This window comes from Momordica charantia (assembly GCF_013281855.1).
Source record: "Momordica charantia cultivar OHB3-1 chromosome 6 unlocalized genomic scaffold, Mcharantia_2.0 BLBB01000006.1, whole genome shotgun sequence".
In the NCBI taxonomy this organism is placed as follows: Eukaryota; Viridiplantae; Streptophyta; class Magnoliopsida; order Cucurbitales; family Cucurbitaceae; genus Momordica; species Momordica charantia.
This window is the reverse complement of record NW_028275164.1, coordinates 4676806-4697943: the sequence shown is the minus strand read 5'-3', so window position 1 is coordinate 4697943 and position 21138 is coordinate 4676806. Positions and strand designations below refer to the sequence as shown.

At 33.8% G+C, this 21138-nt stretch overlaps 2 protein-coding genes across 4 annotated transcripts; both read right to left on the bottom strand.

Annotated features, from left to right (window-relative positions):
* Positions 1 to 2620: 2620 nt before the first annotated feature.
* Positions 2621 to 14199, bottom strand: MAK10 (MAK10 homolog). 3 transcript variants are annotated; one of them, XM_088125446.1, is made up of 16 exons: positions 13850 to 14199; positions 12841 to 12908; positions 12113 to 12268; positions 10526 to 10693; positions 10117 to 10251; positions 9348 to 9458; positions 8198 to 8470; positions 7980 to 8123; positions 7365 to 7499; positions 6798 to 6896; positions 6332 to 6388; positions 5298 to 5502; positions 4833 to 4951; positions 3580 to 3648; positions 3156 to 3254; positions 2621 to 3071 (listed from the first exon to the last, which is right to left on the bottom strand). In XM_088125446.1, exons 1-16 carry the CDS (start codon positions 13974 to 13976, stop codon positions 2832 to 2834), a joined length of 2205 nt encoding a protein of 734 aa, XP_087981572.1. In that variant the 5' UTR covers positions 13977 to 14199; the 3' UTR covers positions 2621 to 2831. The 3 variants fall into 3 exon arrangements, with proteins under 3 accessions (XP_087981572.1, XP_087981571.1, XP_022135084.2); XM_088125445.1 differs by having other exon boundaries at positions 9353 to 9421; positions 10063 to 10251; positions 13850 to 14198; XM_022279392.2 differs by having other exon boundaries at positions 9348 to 9427; positions 10107 to 10251; positions 13850 to 14197.
* Positions 14200 to 15674: 1475 nt separating this feature from the next.
* Positions 15675 to 16980, bottom strand: LOC111007468 (Exostosin family protein). The gene is made up of 2 exons (XM_022279848.2): positions 16611 to 16980; positions 15675 to 16506 (listed from the first exon to the last, which is right to left on the bottom strand). The coding sequence occupies exons 1-2, from the start codon at positions 16950 to 16952 to the stop codon at positions 15841 to 15843; spliced, it is 1008 nt and encodes a 335-aa protein (XP_022135540.2). The 5' UTR covers positions 16953 to 16980; the 3' UTR covers positions 15675 to 15840.
* Positions 16981 to 21138: the final 4158 nt, after the last annotated feature.

Sequence of the window (21138 nt, the reverse complement as noted above, 5' to 3'; positions counted from 1 at the left end):
CATTTGGGTCCATATGATTTCAACTTTTGTTCGTTTTAGTTTGTATACTTTCAAAACGTTCATTTAGATCGATGATCATTTTGGTCTTTGTTTGCAAAATTTTGTATTGAAATTAATGAGATGGAAATAAAAATGAATGGACCAAAATGATCACTTTTTAAATGTAATGGGACCGAAATGAACATTTCATAAATACATAACTAAAATAAACAAAAATTAAAAGTATAGGAGCTAAATAGACATTTTGAAAATACAAATACCAAAATGAACCAAAGCTTCACTTTAACATTCAAAGCACTAGGGAGAAATCATATGCATTAACATCGCAGAGACCATAGCAATGCTTTATTTTAATTAAATGGATTCCTCTTGCCCGTACCAGTTCTAAGTCTACTATTTGACACTCATGGAGGCGTTCCTAGTTCGTCCCCTGGTTGGCACGCGGCGACCCACTCTCACTGCGAGAGGAGCTCGAGCCGACTGGTTCGAAATAGGACGATCGTGTCCAATCCTCAAAGTCAATCCTTTTCAAAAGATTACGGACCTGTTTTGCCGACTTCTCTTACCTACATTGTTCCATCAACCAAAGACTATTCACCTTAGAAACGTGATGGCTACTTATGAATTAATTTCTCAAGTGTTTATTTGGCAACCAAATGTAGTAGGGTCGTACAATTGTCCTATGAGATTAGTTGAAGTGTGCGCAAGTTGGCTCGAAAGGGATTTATAAAAAAAAGAACCAAATTTTAAAATATAAATACCAAAATAACATTTAAACCTAATTTTTAATAGTCGTAGTACTGTAATAGTGAGAAAGTCATGTGTGTTGACAAATAGTATTATGCTCGGCAAACGAGAACCTATTCGATTCTGATAAATGGAGGGGATGGAATCCCAATGCGTGGGGCTGTGCACATACGATACAAATCGGCAGCAAGTAGCTTAAAAACTACCCAGTCGCGACAAACAAAGGCTTCGAAACAAGAGTGGAAAAGGAAAGTTTGCTTGGAAATTACACAAAACGAAGACGAACACTAACAGTTAACACTGCCAGCCAACTTAGCTAAAGACATCCCAGCCTTGAAATTGACCCTTATCCACCCTTCTGCTTCACCAGATACAGATTTTCACCGCACCAACACACTTGTAAGTTGTACTGATTTTTTCTCAACCCTCTAAAACTGTATCAAAATGATTAAGAGACTTTTGATAAGATTTATTAGTCCTCTAACAAGCTCAAACGAACCTCCAGCTTAATTAATAAAATTTAGGTCAAAATGGGTAAACTTAAAAAAGCTATCATTTTGAAAAGGCATATTAAAGATCTCACGTCGTAAGATTAGCGGACTCATTGTCAATTAGTTTTAAGATGGAACTCTAACCATATTGCAGCCGTTCATCCAATAGTTTTCTTGGAGGCTAAACTCTGGGCTGGGGACCGCTCATTTCATGATCAAACGGCTGTAATTTATGGTTTTTTTTTGGATGATCCAATTATTGTCATGTTTTTTTCTGATCTTCTTCATCCAGATGCTTTGTACCAGCAAGCAAGAAAGAGTTGTGTGTGTGTGTGTGTGTGTTTTTAAATAATAAAATTAGAGTATTATTAACATTATAATATGGTGTATTGTGGTGGGCTGGCGTCCAGTTTGTTATTTAGTTTTTAAAAGACGCAAGGGCAGGCTTTGGTGTGGGAATAAGATGGTCATTGAGACAGCTCATCCACCTCACAAATCCAAACGTCGGTTCCAATATTATGTCATTTCCTTAAAGTTGACAATGCCCAACACAGCCACGCTTCAGCTTCAGCTTCAGCTTCAACCCCACCGACAATTGGCAAAAATCATGTTTCATTATTACTGCAATCCCAACTTTTAATACTACAAGACAACTGCAATTATTCAATATTTAATTACCAATATTTATGACTACCATATTCAAAGAAAATATATAGGGGATTTTAACCTACCCCTTGTTCAACCAACCGAAAGAAGCCTTTAATACCTTTCGGTACAACATAACTTCGATAAGTAGTGAAATAAATAGCAACAGGAACTACACCCAAGCTAAATTAATTAGTTAAGTTTCTTGTTCCTTCAATGATTTGTGACTAATTATAGCAATCTAATCTATACAATTTACGCTGAATTTATTAAAACATTTATTTCAAATTAAAAAAATCAGACTTGGAATTCCTACTTTACATCCAATTTATAGATTCTTTCTTTTAATGATTGTATTTTATATTTTTTTAGTCAAGTTTAGATCTTTTATTATTAGGGTCTTTTTTTTTTAGAATTATTTACTAGGGTGTTCTATGGTCGGGTTTGAAATGTTTCATGGAATGATTTCACCGTTAAATTAAATGAAATAAAATGTTACAATTTAAAATTGCCTTCCTCGACCTTGTGGGTAGAAATAAATTGTTCCCTCAAAGGTTTCCCAGCCACAATCCAGCTATTTTTAATGATAAAAATGTTGACTTAAAGTCCTTGTACTTGAACTAAGCTAGACTATTGTTTTTTCTTCCAAATCCATTAGTAACGCTTCTAATTCATTAAAACTTCCAACTTCAAATCTACCACCTTCACTTTATTATTTAAAAAAAAAAAAAGGACCATTGAAATCAAAACTGAAACTATATGTTTTATTACCTTATGAGTAAAAATTACAAATGATAAAGAAAATGGGATGATAAAAAGAATACATCAATTAATTTCGCTAAAGGTACCAAGGGCGGAGGGCTTCATTACCTCTAAAACATTGTGCTGCAGAACCTCCATTTAATAACCTTGTGTGCGAAAACAGGACAGACCAGTGAAGGAAATGCTTCAAGATCTCTTAACAAGAGCAGTACCAAAATATGGGTGATGATTGAACTCGAACGAAATCTTTAATGAGGGGTCAAGGGCCCCTACCTTGTGGATCAAGTTCAAGGCGACGTTGTTGTGCTCCGCTACTAGCTCTATCCTCCGGAGTTCGGCCAGTTTTTCGGGGTCGTTCGAGAAGCTACTCTTCACTTCCTTTGCAATCTTCTGGGCATCCTTAAAGCAGTTATATGTAACCAAGTTCTGAAGAACACAAAAGGGAGAGCTAAGTTTCTTCCACATAAATGTACATATTTGCATTTTTTTCACAAAATCTGAAATACCCACAGAAAGGCGGGCCATGTGAGTCGATTGCTCGTACGAATCGAATGTGATGTTGTCAGGAATGCAAGCCTTTTGTAGAAGCTCGAAATGTTGAATGAATCTCTGCAGAAGAAGTAATTTGGACTTGATTCAGCAAAATGTTTAATCAAAGCATCTGATTGAAAGTAAAAAAAAAAAAAACAACAGCAAAAATTTAGCTCTGCAGATATTAATACATGCTGCCCTTTTCAATCAAAGGCTTTGATAAAACGTTTTATTAAATCAGGTGCAAATCATTGGTACTTTTACAGGTGAAATTTAATGATACTCTTCATTAAATCTTGAAAATGAAGATTAATGTAAGACTGATCGCTTGAAAATGAAGTTGTTAAATTTCGGTAAATAGTTTAGAGGCTTTAGTATAAAGTTAATGAAAGACCTTACTTACCTCATACTCGGTATTGAAGGGGCTTGGACTCTGTAAGGTCATATGTTCATTCCTCAGAGCAGCAAGCATCTGAAAGATTGATCAAACTGGTTTATTGAAGGCACATTGGGTAACACTTTCTATTTCCATGTCTTGCTTCTCTTTCTAACTGTTTATAACCATTTATTACCTTTTCTCCTCTTTTTTACCGAAAGCAAAACAGAAGTGTACTTGATAATCATTCATTGTTTCTTCTTCCCCAAAACATCTCTTTTCAAAAATGAAAGATCTACTTGAAAATTCAATCTAAAAGATAAGACTATTAAAAGTTTGTCAGTTTTTTAATATTGTACGTGTAGTAAGAATGGCAATTTCATTGGCGCTCAAAAAGTTAGAAACAAAATAATATAATAATAAGAAATCAAAATCTTCTTAGTTTCCAAACTTTGTAAACAATTTCTGGAACATTCTTAAAACAAGAAATGAGATTTAGGAAACATTAACAAACACATTTGTCTTTCAAAAGAAATGGAAACCAGAAACAAGAAAAATGACTTGCATTTTTGCTTCTCCAAAAGAATAAGAAACCATAAATGAGAAACAAAACACAAAAAAATAAAAAATTGTAAACTAACATGACAATGCCAATTAAAATAGAAATTCTAAGAGCAATGCATCCCTTGGAAGTACAAAAATCGTTGCCTACATTTTAGAACTTGTTTTGCTTTTCGAAAGACCAACATTTTGCAATCTTAAATGGGTCCTAATTAAAACCTATAAAATTTTACAACTACGTAGATAGATCACTTGAGCTGGAGGGTGGAGGCTAATCTACGAGTCGAACCTACTTCACGGTCAACAACTTAATGGAATACAAAATTTGGACACATGATATGAGGTATGATACCTAGAGCTAGAGGCTTAAGAAGCTCGACCCCAATATATAGGTATTATCTTTAACTTTTAGACCTTATCAAGACATCTTCATTATAGCTATAGACTGACTTCACCTAAAAGTCTTCATGGGTCCTTTCTATGTTCTACATAATTTACTATTTTTACTACTTGTTTTGTTTTTTCTGTCACTACTCTTGGAGTTTGTATTGATTATTTTAATTTCACAATGAAAGTTTCATATCTTGTTCGAAAAGAAAAAAGACCCACTCTATAATCAAAATGATCTCAAGCACCTGCAAAGGACGTTTTCCACGTTCATTCAATGAAAAATGGTATATCCAGAGATTGGTTGAGTAAAATCAGCAAAGTATTATTACCATTACTAGCCCTTCTGCGAGACATATTTGGCACTGAAGAAATGACACTGCTGGTGGAATTCGAAAATCCTTCCCAATATCTTTTGAGGAGCCTCCTTTTTTCTTTCCTTTTCGTTTACCTGATTGGCATAAAATGGAACAGATCCAATCAGATTGAATATTTTTTTTAATGTCTGCAATTGAGATGCCTCAATTGTATAAGTACACAGGACAAATCTAGTTTAACTCGACAAATGCACGCAAATGCAACTCAACAAATGGAAGATTATATTCACATAACCCTATAAACTACATAAAATTAATTTTAGATGTCATCCAGTTGCGTTTATTTTTTCCAGACTTGTATTCCCTACGTATGGACATATAGGAAACAGTAATTTTGTCACTGGGACATTTCTTTGCGTTTATTTTAGATAAATATGGTAACTATCCTGCTCATCATGTTAACCAAGTTTGCACACTCACCAGTTTCGTTGCTCATCAATGCTCTCAGATGTATCTTCTCCACAAGCTTGATTAAAATAACAGAAAGGTACCAATATACCATGCAATACTCGCTCGGGGAGTACAGCTCTAATTCAAAACCTAAGACAAGAAATCGAGTGGCAATCCAATAAGTTTGCTCCTCTGCCCAAACGAGGATATGTTGGAAAATCTTCATCCATGCATTCTGCAATACCAAATAATTCATCCCTCAACATAGTGTCCTCAAGTTGAAAGATTGAAGAAAGCTGCTCTTTGTGAAAGGGCCATTCGACTGCTAGCACATACCATATAATTGTGAAAGGTGAACAATAGAAAATATGGGCAGAGAAAAATTTAGATCCTTGAAGTTTGAGTTAAAAAACAGAATATGTTTATGAGAGAGAGAGAGGTTTTCTTTGTGATATATGTAAATATCAAGATCTCACTACGATAAATATAAAAATGGGCAGTACAGAAGAGAAACGATTCATTTTGACATTTGTTGTAACATCAATTAATAGCATGAATTTGTTTACAGAATGCTGTGAACAATGTTCCTCACTGATGCTACGCATGTGCTAAAACTTTGTTAGGAATATTAGTAGGGAAATAATAGAGATATTATTAGACTACTAGGAGGGCATATTTGACATTAGGGAGTTGGCTGTCGGGTGGAGAGGTTGAAGGTGCACAGAATTAGGAAAATGCCTCTCGAAGTGCTTGGTATTGTAATTTCTTTTATCATTTCAATACTATCTTTCTATCACTTTCTTTTGCAAAATCGGTTTCCTAGCAAACTTCTGTTCACTATATAATCTAGCCAAGCAATCAAATCATTTTACTATTTATAAGAGGAAAAATATTTGCATATATCACAAGAAGATTAATCCACCCAACTCCCTTCACAAGGAGAGAGACTACTCGAAATACCAATAACCCTAGTTTGAAACAAGGGTTATTGGTATTTCGATGGAGCTACAACAGATAAGAGAAATGGCCAAGTCACACAAAAAAAATAGAAAGTAGAAACACACCTCTCCATTTGATATGCTCAAGATTTCAGAAAAATCTTTTTTGAAAGCCATCTCCATCTGTCAAAACAGCATTTATAGAAATCATTCATGATGTCATTGTTTGAAATTAAAATGCAGTATGGATGCTTTCAAGCCTTCAAGAAGCAGGATTTATTAGATAAAAGCACCACCCAAGTCTTCATTTTATATATCTGCCTACCAATTTTTCTTTAGAGATGTTAAAATAACATTCCCCAACACTTTTGGAAAATACATATGTTGAGCATCTCTCAGAAGTTCTTGGAAAATAAGTGTTTTCATTTCATAACATGACTCTGATCTCAAAGGCATTATTGAACCTTAGTCCATATACATATTCTTTCAGTCAAACTAAAGAAACATAAATGACATAAATTTGAAAACACATCTACTAATATTATGATATCTTAACTTCTAAAAATTATAACATAAGGATAAATGAACAGACCTGCATGTAGACGACACGCCAGTCCTGTAATATTTTACCAATCTTGCGTCTTTGCCATGCAGAATTTGTGCAAAGTACCTTGATCAAATTTATCACTAACTGCATTCACAGTTGATATACGATACTTCAGAAAATCCTTGTCCAAGAAATTAGAACAGTTAAAAGTTGCAGTTCTCTCCATATGATAAACATCCATACACGAGTTGCATCTTTTTTGCTTTTCTTTTTTTTTTTTTTGATAACCAGGAGTCGGAGCTTGTGCTTCCTTATACCCAGGGGCAGCCGCACCCACCCTAAGGTCCAGACCCAAGAGACATCAAGGGTTTTGATATTAAACTCACCAGCTGGTTCGAACTTGAGACCTCTAAGCCAATATGACCAAGAGACCCCAAAACCTTGCCAACTGGGCTGCCCCTTGAGGGCTTACACGAGTTGCATCTTAAAAACCATTAATTGCACGGGAGAAAACAGCTATAAAAAAAATAGCCTCTCATGAATTTTGGAACTAATGAGACTTTAGGATTAGAAAATTTAAAAAAAAATAATAATAATAATTGCCACCCAAACCTGTCCTAGTTGTACAATGTGTTGATTCTTCTGATTTTCATGGTTTTTGGCAGATTCAGGCAAGCCTGCAGCTTTAGTGATCACCGCATATAGAGGATCCTTCCCATAGAGCTTTCCATCTTGAACCAGAAGGAACTGATCAAGAACTTTTGTAGTTGAGAATTTAGAAATAATACACGTATTAGCAAGAAACCTTTAATTGTAAAGTTATTTCTTTAAAAACTGAAACTTCTTTTAAGTAATGCGAAAGAAATCTTTTTTTTTCCATGAAAGAAACAATTCGTTGATGTATGAAATGCGAAAGAAATTTCATTAACAAAAAAGAGTCATGTTTCAATAAGTTTAAATAAAAAATAAGCGAATTATGATAGTCAATTAGGTGATTTAGCAGCATTAATGTTGGAGCTTTTTTAAGTAAAAAAATATTGATTGTCCTTCAAATAATATAGTTTTTTCCAACAACCTATCAGGTCATTATAAGAAAATTACCAAAGAAACAAGATACATAATCATCATTCATCAACCATAGTCCTTTCCATTGTTTGAGGAAAAGTGCATAATCATCAATCATGAACTATGCAGTAGAGAAATCAATAGGAACCAAATGTAACAAACCTGGAGGAGAGATCTAGCAACCAAATCAGGCTGAGTTTTCTGAAACTGAACCACAAAGCGGAGAACACCTCCCAGAAATGGGTCCAGTGAGTAGGAGCATATATTATCTAGGTCATGAAGCAGTTTCACAAAATAATCTACTGCCTGCTAGAAAATTACACCATGTCATATGATAAAATGTTATGGTTAAGTTCACGGTATAAGTCCAATTTTCTCACCTTCTTCCAACTAAGTAGTTTGATTGCACGTGGTGGAGTAGGGGCAGACAATCTACAATTCAAACTAGAATCAAATCCAAGTGGTTGACGACCTGAAGCAGTTGTCATATCCCCCAGACCATCTTTGCTCACTCCAAAACTATTATTGCTAAGAAAAGTGGATGAATTGCGGATCAAATCTAGCTCTGACAAACAGGAAGCTATATGTTTTCTTGCCAACTCTAAACCTCTACCTTGAGGTCGCCTCATACAAGCAAGCACATGGTAAAAATGCTGAAAGAAAAAGAAAGAGGTGAATAAAATAGAGTAGATTTCATATCAACACCACAATATAAATATTTTTGAAGAATATGTTACAAGTTCATTGCAGACATTTTGGTTAAAAGCGGATAATTTCCGAGGTATTAATACAAGATCAAGAAATATCTTCTATTTTATAATTTATTTAGGAAACAAGACCATATAAAGTAGGAGAAAAGACTAACATATGAGCAATATCATGTTGCTAATAGGGTAAAAGGAACTAAGGATATTTAAAGTCTTGCAATATTCTTCTGCTTGAGATTCCTACGGACTGCACCAGTCCCCTCGCAGAAGGAAAAAAAATCCTAACTGGACCATGGATACAAACCCATGAAATAGGTTTAAAAAATAGCTTGAAAATGATGATTATACCACCAGGAAAGATAGATACACGCTTCATGATTAGGCACATCTTTAATTACACAGAATGTAAAATAAAATGACAGATTGTTAACGGATAGCACTTTGAAAAATTAGTAGTATATCCTACCTGATGTTCTTCCTTTTTTTCTTTTTTGTTTGATAGAAAACGTGATTTTCCGATTCTTTATCTTTCTACATTCCTTAAGAAAAATGCCTTAGCTTCAGAAGTTCATTACTTTCCTATTCTCCCAATATGACAAGGATTACACACCTAACAAGATACAGAAGGATTTGACTCAATCATGATATTGATGATCAATATTCTTCCTAATAAAGAAACATCTTGAAGACAAACACCATATGTTAACAACTCGAAGGGTAGACCTGATACTTAAGCATATGTTAGCTAAGGTTACACACAAGTTAGCAATTTCAAAAAAAAAAAAAAAAGAAAAAAAAAACAATAGAATACACTGATTAAGACCTTACGGAAGCGCAGGCGAGATAACAGAGCCCTACAATAGCCTTCTTCCAGATCAAAAGTACTTTGTAATGGCTCTGTAGCTGTAAAAAGGGTCAAGTACAAAAAGAATTTCTGAGATCCCTAAATTATCAAGCAGATGCAGTTGATGAGAAAGGGGAAAAATATAAATAATGTAAACATGAAGCTTAAAATGGTAAGGGAGATTTAACTACGTGGTCATTGGGTCGAATGAAAGTAAAACTACTTTGGAACCTTGGATCAGGTTTGATAACCTAATTACTTCTTATTGAAAAAATAAAAAATGAACAGCATAAATATATATATATATATATATGTATGTATATGTATATATGTATATGTATATGTATGTATATGCATATGTGTATATCTATATGTATGTATATGTGTATATATATATATCTATATATATATATATGTATGTATATATATATATATGTATGTATATATATATATATGTATGTATATGCCCACGCATCAGATAGAAAAAAGGAAAAATAATTCAAGATCATCAACCTCGCTATTAATAATACTAAGCAAGACAATGTTAAAGAGTCGTCAACCATTTAAAAAATAGCTAATTCTCATTTATCTGCAATTACACCTCTGTTTTTATATAAAAAATCGCTATTAAAGTTTAGTTGTTGGCACATAAACCCGGAGATCAGGTCTAAATAACAAAATATACCACTTTGACTTTTAAACAAAAGAAATTATTGAAGTTGGGAATGAGTAAGTTGCCTTCTGATGCTCTACTTCTTGGGGATTTACAAGCCCGCAATTGGCGACAAATTGTTTCTTCCACGGCATTTAGCATTGATAAGCATTTGCCGTCTCCATCCCCACTCAAAGGAAGACCATATGCCATTATGAAAAGATCCTCTTCCTGAAAGAAAAAATGCGGAAATAATCATAAGATAATTAGGGGGAAAATAGTAACAGATGATACTTCGCATTTATGAGGATAAGGGCATTCCATTAAGTATCATCAATTTTTGCACTAATTTATCGATTCTTTTTGTATCTAAGAAATCCACCCACAACATTATCACTTCACAAAATACAGATTCAATGAAAAGACAAGTCCTTTGAGGACAATCTATTGAGACCTCAAACTAAATGAAGAAAAGTAGAGTCGAAGAGCGGTTTGAATACTTTACTTCATGTGTTCGTGCATCTGTGACAGCAGCAATAACAGCCTTGCAAGTTGCACGAATGACACTGCAATATGAATGTAATAAGGCATGTGAACTTGTCCTATCAGGCCTCAGAAGATAAATGCAAGAGAAGACAGTCTGTGCTAATGAATGACCCTTGTGCCATGTTGCCTGTCATGCAAGGTCGCAGCTCGGTTAATGGAGGGACCAAAAAAGTATGAATTAAATAGCAGGTGTAACCAATTTCCACGGGATGTAATATGGGTATAAGACACTATAAGAAGCTAGCATATAAGTTCGGACTAATGTGCATGAATCTTATGTAAACAATTTGTGCCTTACATCTAAGATGTACTTCGTTTCAGTTACTTAGTAGGCAAAATACATACCTGGTACATAACCACACTCCTTAACCATTAAACGTAGTGTCAATGCGCTATAAAACCCAAAGGATCATGTTATATTTTATTTGCAGTCTAAAATCTTATTTCCATTATCTATATTCAAGAAAATTTGCACAGGAAAGATCATCAAAATACGTAGACATCATACTTTCAACCCGAGTAGGGGGTTTAAAGTGATAAAGAAAAAAAACATAAACATCATACTTGCAAATATCACCCAAAAATTTCATATCCACAAAAAAAAGGAAGGAAAACGTATGATTCTCTCTCCATCCTCTCTTGTACTTTCTCCCAGTCATCAATTTCCTATTAAGTCGCAAAATTTTTGGAGGAAAAACCACAAATTTTTTTGAGAAGGATTTATATGACTAAAGAGTCATCTTGTTAGATGGAATGTGGTCCCTCTCCCTCATATGAATGTACGATTAAACATTGGGAATATCAAAAAGAAAAATATTGTTCTTCATTGCAAATGGTTAAGGACAGTTCCCAGGGAACCTAATTCTCTTTGGTATAAAGTGATGCTAGCAAAAATGGGAAGGACTTCATAGGGAATTAAGGACTTTCCTATTCTTCCAATAAAAGCCCATGGTCTCACATTGTTAAGCTTGCTCCAGTGTTTGATCCATTCTCTAAGTTCCTGTGGGTAGTGATAGTAGTGCTTCAATCAAATTTTGGAGTAAGGGACTGACTTGAGAGGAGCTTCTGTTCAAGACTTATGGCCTGCGTGATGCAGGTGATCCTTGATGGAAGCCACAATTGAGGGGAAGATTGAAAATTAGAGATTTTGTTTCTATATAACAAGAAACACTTTTCATTCATGTAGTTAGAAGTACATCACAATCGGAACCAAATGACATTGGTCATCCAATGGCTCAATACAAATGGCATTGTTTAAAGAAGTAACCGTTTCCTCTATATTTTGCCCAAATGGTGTGCCTTACATAGAAAGAATGAAGAACCTGTAAATAACAATTAGTATCGTTCTCATAACAATCATCAGAGTAGAGAAACACATTCATCGCCAAGACAAAAGTTTGGGGGGAAGGAAAGAACGCTCCCTGATGTTTCTTCATATGTACAAGACTTCTTTTAGAGAAGTCAGGAACTGAATGCAGAATTCCGAAAACAACCAAGGCTATGTCATGCTATTAGTAGTAAAAAAGCATAATGGGAGTAGGAGTACCTCACAAGATAAAAGATGGTCCATGATATCGATGGTGCACTGAACATCAACTGTACTATCAAAGCTCAGAGGAATTGGAGCAGCACCGTTCTCAATAGCTTCATCAACTGAGTAGTACTTACATACCATACCCGAATCCATTTTTGGATCCATTATCTACTAAAAACAAAGATTCAAAATAATTAGCAATACATGGGTAACATGGGAGAAAAAGGAAAAGGAAACATAGTAAACAAAAATAGCTCCACAATCCCGACCAGCAACTTGATAGAAGTAGGGGCGTCCAAGCTTGCACAACCTATACAAGGGGCTTTGAAATTGAGGGTTTTCTAATTTCTAGGAAAGGTACATTTATGAAAATTCAAATATGACTAGTTGAAAATTCATGCCACCTGCTGTATAACAGTCCGGTAGGTCGTAACCAGACAAGATCCCCCCATAATTTGTAGGATCTCAGACAAAACATCAAAAAGTGAAGAAACCCTCCAACCAATACAGTGCAAGTTCACCTCCACTAAGCACATTAACAAACAACATCTTGAATAGTACTATAAAAAATAAATATAAAAAACAATGGGAAAAATCTCAAATTTCATTTTGAAGAAAGAGGAAGGTTTCGCCATCAACCATTACGAATAGACAATGAATGTAACGAAAACATCAAGTATTCATTCTTCGCTATTGCATGTGATGAAAGTTTTAGTATAAACTAAACTATGAAGCAGTACCTCTAAAGCAGACATGGCAGAAAAAAGATTGAAATTATCCCCATGAATAAGTTCCCCATCTTGAAGATCTGAAACAAGACATGTTTTATATAGATGGTTATAAGAAAAAATTGGAATCCAAAAATGACTAACGGTATGGACTTATTCACATTGATCAAGACAATAACAAAAATTGAGTATTAATGGGTAGCTATTGATCAAAGTAGTATTAGTAAAAAACTAATAGAATGAACTAAAAGATTAATAAATTTGATGGTAAACTTTATACTCTTATAAGCTATGAATTACAAAAGAAAAATAATAATAATAATACATTAATTGATTCCACGCATATAACTAGATCAACAAGCCATTCTTTTAAACGAATCTACTTAAAGTGTTCCAACTCAATTCTTTTATGATTAGATGTCTCTCCAAGACTGCGAGGGTGAAAGAAGTTATGAGATGAAATCGGTGCAGTAACTAGAGAGAGCAAACTTTTCCACATTGCTGAATGCAATATTGTTTATAAGGAAGGTAAACACACAAAAAATCCTAATTCGTTACTGCTTTCTGAAAGCATGAGCTATAAAAATAAATAAACTAACTCCTAGATCTATTGCTCAACAAACAAAATCATTGTCGAACTTACAGCCTTACCAATCATTAACCTCCTCAGCGATAATGTCAAAACCCATCAATTAAAAGCCTCCATCTAAGTTAAAACTATCGGACGGCTGAACTGAATATAAATAATTCCCCTTTCCCGCGTAACAAACAAAACAATGTTTCTAGTCTCAAAACCAACAACCGATCAGAAACAGCCATGCGTCAAGTAGTGTCCACCATAAAGATTCGGATTAAGATAGTTTCACCATACCGTAAGTTGATCAAATCACTTAATCCAAGCAAACTAATTAATGACATTTGGTACCACAAAAATCCAATCAAACAAAACAGAGTAACACAGCAATCAACACCTCATTGCCCTTTTGAGCGCTGAGATAAGAACAGGCAAATAGAGAACAACCTCCGCAGGCAGCTTGGAGAAGGGGCGACACGTCGGCCCAGACAGTGTGGTCGCCGGAAGGAATGGGAGAGGCAATTTGAGGTGCATGAGGGGCCAGAGTTAGTTCTTCTGCTTCTTTATCGGCCATCGACGGAAGGTGGAGTTGGGAAGCTTTGATGTATCGGTCTTCGAGAAGTCGTCGTTGTGGAGAAGAGGGAGAGAAAGTGCAGACGACGGTGTCGGTCTCCTCAGACGAAGGCTTCGCTTAATTTTGGTTGTAATGAGTATATGACCACTTGGTTTCTTCGTTTCGCAGTAGTTAAAACAGCTTATGTCCAGGGAGTAAGCTGAATTAGGCTTAGGGCTTCACTTTATGGCTTTGCCTGCAAACGGATCACTAGTGAACACGCAAAATTACATTCTGCCTTATTATTATTATTATTATTTTAGTACATATCTTGATTAGTATTAGTATTTTCAACATAAACAAAATATATATACATATATCTTATAAAATAAAATTATTGAGTAAATTGAGGCACCACAAGCGCACGAACAGAAGAATACAATATTGGACAAAATACGAAAACAAAAATATACAACTAGAAGGTAAATTTGGAAATACAATTTTTACTTATAATTTCAACGTACATCTTTTCACCAATTTTTCCATCTTAAAGGAACCATGAATTGTTGCTATTTAAGAGACAATACGTTTTATGAATTAAGCATTTAGACATGGGTCAATTTGACACTTGGAGACATTAAGAAAATGGAAAATTTTGACACGCGAGATTATAGCTATTTGATCATGTTTACAATAATATCATCTTAATAGTATTGTTGTTTTTTTTTTCTTTAATTGTAAATCATGGGGTGAGTTTCAATTCTTCTTAATATTTCTATCCATTGAACTATCATCATAATCTATATCACATGTGTATATATATTTTTTTTATACAATCATGTGGGGTGACGGATTGAACTCACAGCTTTGTGGTTGGAGATACATGTCAATTACCGCTAAGGTATGCTCGCTTTGACATATCACATGTATCATTTGGTGATGATTTGATAAAATATTTTATTTGTTACAAGTGTAATGTAGGATCAATTGAAACTTATTATAAGAACGTTCCATGCAAATACAATCCTAAGAAATTTAAATCCAAAGTAATACTATAAAAGCAGGGAAACGAGATTGAAGATCTGTGAGGTTTAATTTGATAAGAGTGTCAATTAAAAAAGAAAAAAACCTTATTGATTTTACTTTTTTTTTACATTGATTTTAAACTTGTTTTATTTTTTTAATAATCAATTTAGTAAACAACTTCGATCATTTTGGCAACATTTGATTTTTCATCTCCCTCAAATAATTAGTTCTCTCGCTCTTAAAACCATATGATTCAAATTCAAATTTAAACTCAAATTATAAGAATTAAATTAAAACTTTTAAAATCATAGAGATTCAACATGCTCAAATTATATGGACCATTTCTAATAATGTTTATAATATACCATGCCTAATAATTAACTAATTTTATTAGTTTCAGAATCTGCCAAAATAGCTTTTAAAAACTCTAGCCAATTGTAAAAACTAAAAAGTTAGTTTTTTTTTTTTTTTACTTTTAAATTTTGGATAAGATTTTAAAAGTATCACACACCCTGCACAGATAGCCTTTACCAGCTAAATTTTGGAAAACGTAAAATAAAAAAAATAATAAAAAAACCGTCAAGCCTTTAATTTTAAAGAATTAAAACTATAATAACAAAAAGCATTTGAAGGAGCAAAATATATCTTAACCAAAAAAAAAAAAAAAAACAAGCGTTGAAGAGAGCGAGAGGCTGATTATCACTTGGTGTATGTAATATAAATGAAGGGGAGAGGACCTACTAAAATTTGACTCAAAATATTCTTAAAGCTATTACATGTCATGTTGCGTTGGCAGTTTGGCATTATGGTAATTTCCCCTATTCCTTTTCTGAAAATATTACGGTAATTTTTCTCATGCCTAATGTGAAAGCTTAATATTGAGCCGTCTAAGCCAAACCGAGTGAAGCACCATATGGAACACATCAAACGGCTTCGCTGGCCGATGAACCTCGAAATGTCTCTGAACTTTCATCACTCCCCGCTGCAATTTCGAGTACTTCACCGGCGAAACGCCTTTCAGGATCGTCTTGATCTCCGGTATTCTCCCGGACGGAATCCGCAGAGAGAATTTGCTCCAATCCAGCACATCATCGAACGGCAGCGAGTAATAGTCGGAAATTATCACCGGCACGCAACCGCCGTGGATCGCCTCCACCAACCTAGGGCTCGCGACTTCGTATCCGCTAGGGCACAGGCAGAATCTGCTCCGTCCGATTAACTCGTCGTAGTTCTGGCCCCGAGGAAGGTACTCGTGGACCTGAATCTCGTCGTCTTTATCCTTCCAATGCTCAATCAGAATCTGCCGGATGAATCCATGCGCTCCGCCGGCGAAGAACGCCAGAATCGAGCGTTTCTCAATCGGTTGGCCTAATCGAGGAAGATTGAGCTGGAAACTTGGAGGCAAGTTTATCTCCGGCAACGACGCATCTCGCATCGGATTGAAGCCTTCGGATGTGTTCGCATTACAGAGAACTCTGATGAAATACTTGAAGAGATTAGGATCCTCTTTGGTGGTTTCCGGCGCCTGAAAGCTTTCGAGAATCATGTTAATTCGTCGACAACCTCCATTCTTCATTTACAAATTAAAAGTTAGAAGAAAAAAAGCGAGAGAGAATCAGAAGCAGTTACCCAATCATGGCAGGAGGCCATGAAATGATCGGCGCCTCGGCTCCGGTTCCAGTAAGGGTATTTATCAGCTACGACGTTCACATAATCGGTGAAAATGCGAACGAGACGATCGCGAGCGTACGTGGTGATGGGCTTATAGATGTAATCGACGATGAAGACGATGCTTATGGGTAAGAAGAAGACGTGGGCCTCATCGGGATGGCGGGCCGAGAATGGGCTTTTTCCACCGTCCATCTCGTCTATGAAATGGCCCTCGATTGAGTAGATGTGCTTCATGGGCCCATCGTGGACCAATGGCTGCTCTCCTTCTTTGTAAGCCCATACCTTGAACCTCTTCACCATTTCAATATGACTCCTGAATATTTCAAAACTTCACATTATGAACTAACGTTTTGCTCAATTTGTTTTCACAATTTGACTAATCAGTAAAATTTTATTTGATATAACTATACATTAATATATATTTTTTTTGTTTACATTACACGTTTTCTTGGGATATAGGTACAGAGCTGACGAATTAGTGTTAAAAGGGAAGATGTATCATGGGAAAATTTTGTTAATATATGATTACAACATGGAGACTTCTAGGAGATTTAACCAAACTATGGAGACCAATTTGATACTTTTAAAATCAAATCACATTGAAATCAAACATAAATCACAATAACTAAAATAATAATTAACGTAAAACTAAGATTTAAATCTCATTCCAGTAAACAACACTTCACATTAATTCTATTTTGATTTCTATAATTTTAAACATTATATGTTCATTCATACAATTCTTACGTTGCTTTTATCATTATTGGATGTATCAAATTAAAAATTTAATTTAACTTTCTAACAAAGTAAGTCAAGATCACATTATAGAAATACAAGAATGAAAATAAAATAATTATGATAAAAGTTAAGATCAGGTTAAGAGACTGATATGGAATTAACAAAAAAACAACCAAAATAGATTGTTATAATTAAAATGTAGAGACTGAAAAAATCTTTTCTAAAAGCACACAAAATAAATATGTAAAATTAGGGACAAATATAGGAGTTTAAGCCAAATGAGTATTTAAAATCAGTTCAATCATGACAGAATGGGCAGCTGGTTTGGCCAAAAAACAACACAAATAACAGTGTCAATAGCGACAATGTTTGACTATTTAGGGAAGCCTAGATTTTGTACGATGCAAGAAGAAAACGGTGGCTGCCCGTCCTGCCCGTTTTGCTTATTAATAATTATTATACTCCTAAAAATAGCTTACGCATGCAACATATTCACCCGCCCCTACTACACGCAAATGCATGCCGCTACCACTAACTGAATTTTTACACTGTTACAAAATACCCATCTTCTCCAGTAAAATACTTGACTCCTCCTATTGAGTCTTATAGTAACTATTATACTAAATATCATTAAATATATGATAATTATTCGAAAAAATAAATTTAAAAAAATAATGATTTGTCAAATTTTCAACAATGATAAAAAAAAATTTGGTGGTAAGAAGTCAGGAAATAAATATTAATAAATATATAATTATTACAGAGAACGCGTGTGGGGGTTTGTTTTAAGGCAAGCTTAAGAATGTGATCTTTTTTTTTTTTTCCATATCACCATAATTTATTACCTTATAAGTTAGGAATTCGAATTTTCTCAGAGAAACAAACAAGACATTGAAAATTTGTGTATAAAACCAAAAGATTGAAATGGAAGGGAATTAAATACGACAGCAAAGAAGAATCTTAACTGATGAAAAGCGTAAGCGTTTCTGTAAACTCGTCCTCTGGGTATGAAACTCTCAGCCCTTTCCGACGTGTAGTTTCGCTTTACAATGGCTTCTCGAATCGCCGCTCGGGCTCGAGCCAAATCTTCCTCTATCTTCTCCACCCGGCCACTCCACTTCTACACCAAAACCAAACACAAACCATGTTCGATAAATATTTTATCTTATAAACATACTTTCACCTATTACAATTTAAAAATAATAATTTTAATCAAAAAGCGTACAAATATATGAGAAATAGGCAGAATAGGAAATGGAAAACCTAATCGTTATCTCAAATAATACATAAATATATCCTAACTCATTAATTTAAACTTTTGAATTTAAGATTTTACGATGATACAAGTAGCAAAAAAGGAAGGAATAATTAAATGAAAACCTTGTGGCCGGAGGACTGACGCGGCGGCGGCTCCACAGAGGAGGGGGCGGCGGCAGGAGCGAGTTGCGGCGGCGGGTGTTTGGGGAGGTGAAAAAAGGGGATATTTTGGGAAATGAAGAAAGGGAAATGGTTTTGATTTGGTGGGAAGAAGCAAAGGAGAAGGAGGAGGAGAAAGAAAAGTGGGAGAAGAAATAATGGGAATGGTCTGTGGGAGAATAATTGTGATGAGGCCATGAAAAATGGTATTGAAGAATGTTTCTTTGTTTCAGGGTTTTAGAAAATGGAAGAAGAAGAAGGAATTAGGGGAAAATAATGTTATATGGTGTGTGTAAACTAAGTTCTGCCAACTTTGGCTCTAACTGTGATCAGATTTTGGGGAAGATGAAGAATCAGATTGCTAATGCTAATGGAAGAAAAGTGTGGGGATATATATTTGACCCATAATATGTACTACAGAAGAAATGAGGATTTTTTAGCCAATGGAAGTTTAAGAATTTTGATAATAAATGTTATTAGGTTTAGGAAAGTTCTTATAGAGAGACGATGGCGGTGAAATGGTGAGGATTTTTTTGGCTTTTTCAATGGAAAATAAATGCATGCGTTACCATAAATAGCTAATTATTAGGCATTATAGCTAGGAAGAATAATGCTTAGGTCACTCAATGATTAACCATTTTTTTACCGGGGTGGAGAATACAAACTGATGATATCGTTCTGGTTAGAGATATACGTCAATTATCACTAAAATAAATCATGTTTGGCTAACCATGATTAAAATATTTTACAAATAGAAGAGAGAAATACATAAAATTGAGATTAAGATGTTGATTTTTTTTTAGGAAAATTGTAGTGGATAGCAACAATCTTGTATATATTTTAAAATATGTCACCTATTTTTTAAATTTTCAAATATAGCACAAATTTTCATTGATATCAATAGATACTTATATAAATATCAGACATTCATATCAGTAGTATATCAATGTATATCACATACATATTGCAGAGATACTCATATCAGTAGTATATCAGATATATATATCACATACATATTGCAAGTATATTATCAGACACTTCATATTAGTAGTATATCATATGTCTATGTGTATATATATATCTATCAGTAGTTAGATATATTACATATATATATTATTTAGGTAAAGTTGTCATTTTAAAATTGGACCTCCATTTTTTTAAGTGCTATATTTGAAAAAACTAAATGTGATTGCTATTTTACTAAATATTTTTATCATATTTGTAACTTACTCATTTTTTTTTACTAGTGATCAAACATATCTAACTAATCAATACTAAGTATTATTCTTCTACAAATTAAAAAGACCTTTCCATATGAAAATAAAATTTATTTCATTATATACATGTGTGTATGGCCAGGCTTTTATTTTATTTTTAAATAGTATTAGTCCCAGTTTAGTTATCCTTAATTAACAAGCAAAATATAAATTTCTTTTTATCCTTTCTTATATAGTTGTATTTAACCGTCATCACTTACTATTAACTTTCATTTGGTTGGGACGTTACTTATCTCCTAAACTGTTTTAAAACAAAAATCAACGACTACTTATGTTGATACGTATAAATTAAAAATTTACATTCGATAACTGTTTTTAATTAAATATTGTGTTTATAAGTCATCGTAAGCTTAGTTCAGCAACAATTATCCCACGCCACTAGCTGTAAACAAAAAAAACATCCGTGTTTATGATATTAAAATATTGATTACTAATAGCAACCATTCATAAAATATTTTATATTAATTTAAATAAAATATCTGAAATCTCTATATTTTGTTCCGACAATGATATTTAACTTGATGGCCAAATTTATAATTTTTTTTTTTTAAGATTTTAGTTGGTTGCGGAGGTAACGAGGTATCATGTGAATTGATATATTGTTTTTGGTATTTCCAAAATAAATTGGAATGAATCTCACATGCGATGCTAACAAAGGGGAAATATGTGATGGTGAAGAGAGAAATCAGTAAGAAAGATGGAGTGTACGAAAGAAAAACAGAGAAAACGAAGCACATGTATAATTTAAATACTGTTACAGTACACATATAGTTTCAAATTTGATGAATTTTTATCCTTAAATGATTCATATACTTTCAATTTTTTATTTATTTAATCTTTATACTTTTGAAATGTTCATTTTTTGTACGGTATTTTTTAAGAGGGACAATTTTTGTATATTTATTTTCATTTTTATCTCATTTATTTGGATCAAAAGTTTAATATGATACCTCATCCCTCAATATTTTTTCTTTTAAATATATCTATAAATTTATATTAAATAATTTCCAATATGTATAAACTTATGGGAGAAAAAATTAAAATGGTCACTTTTT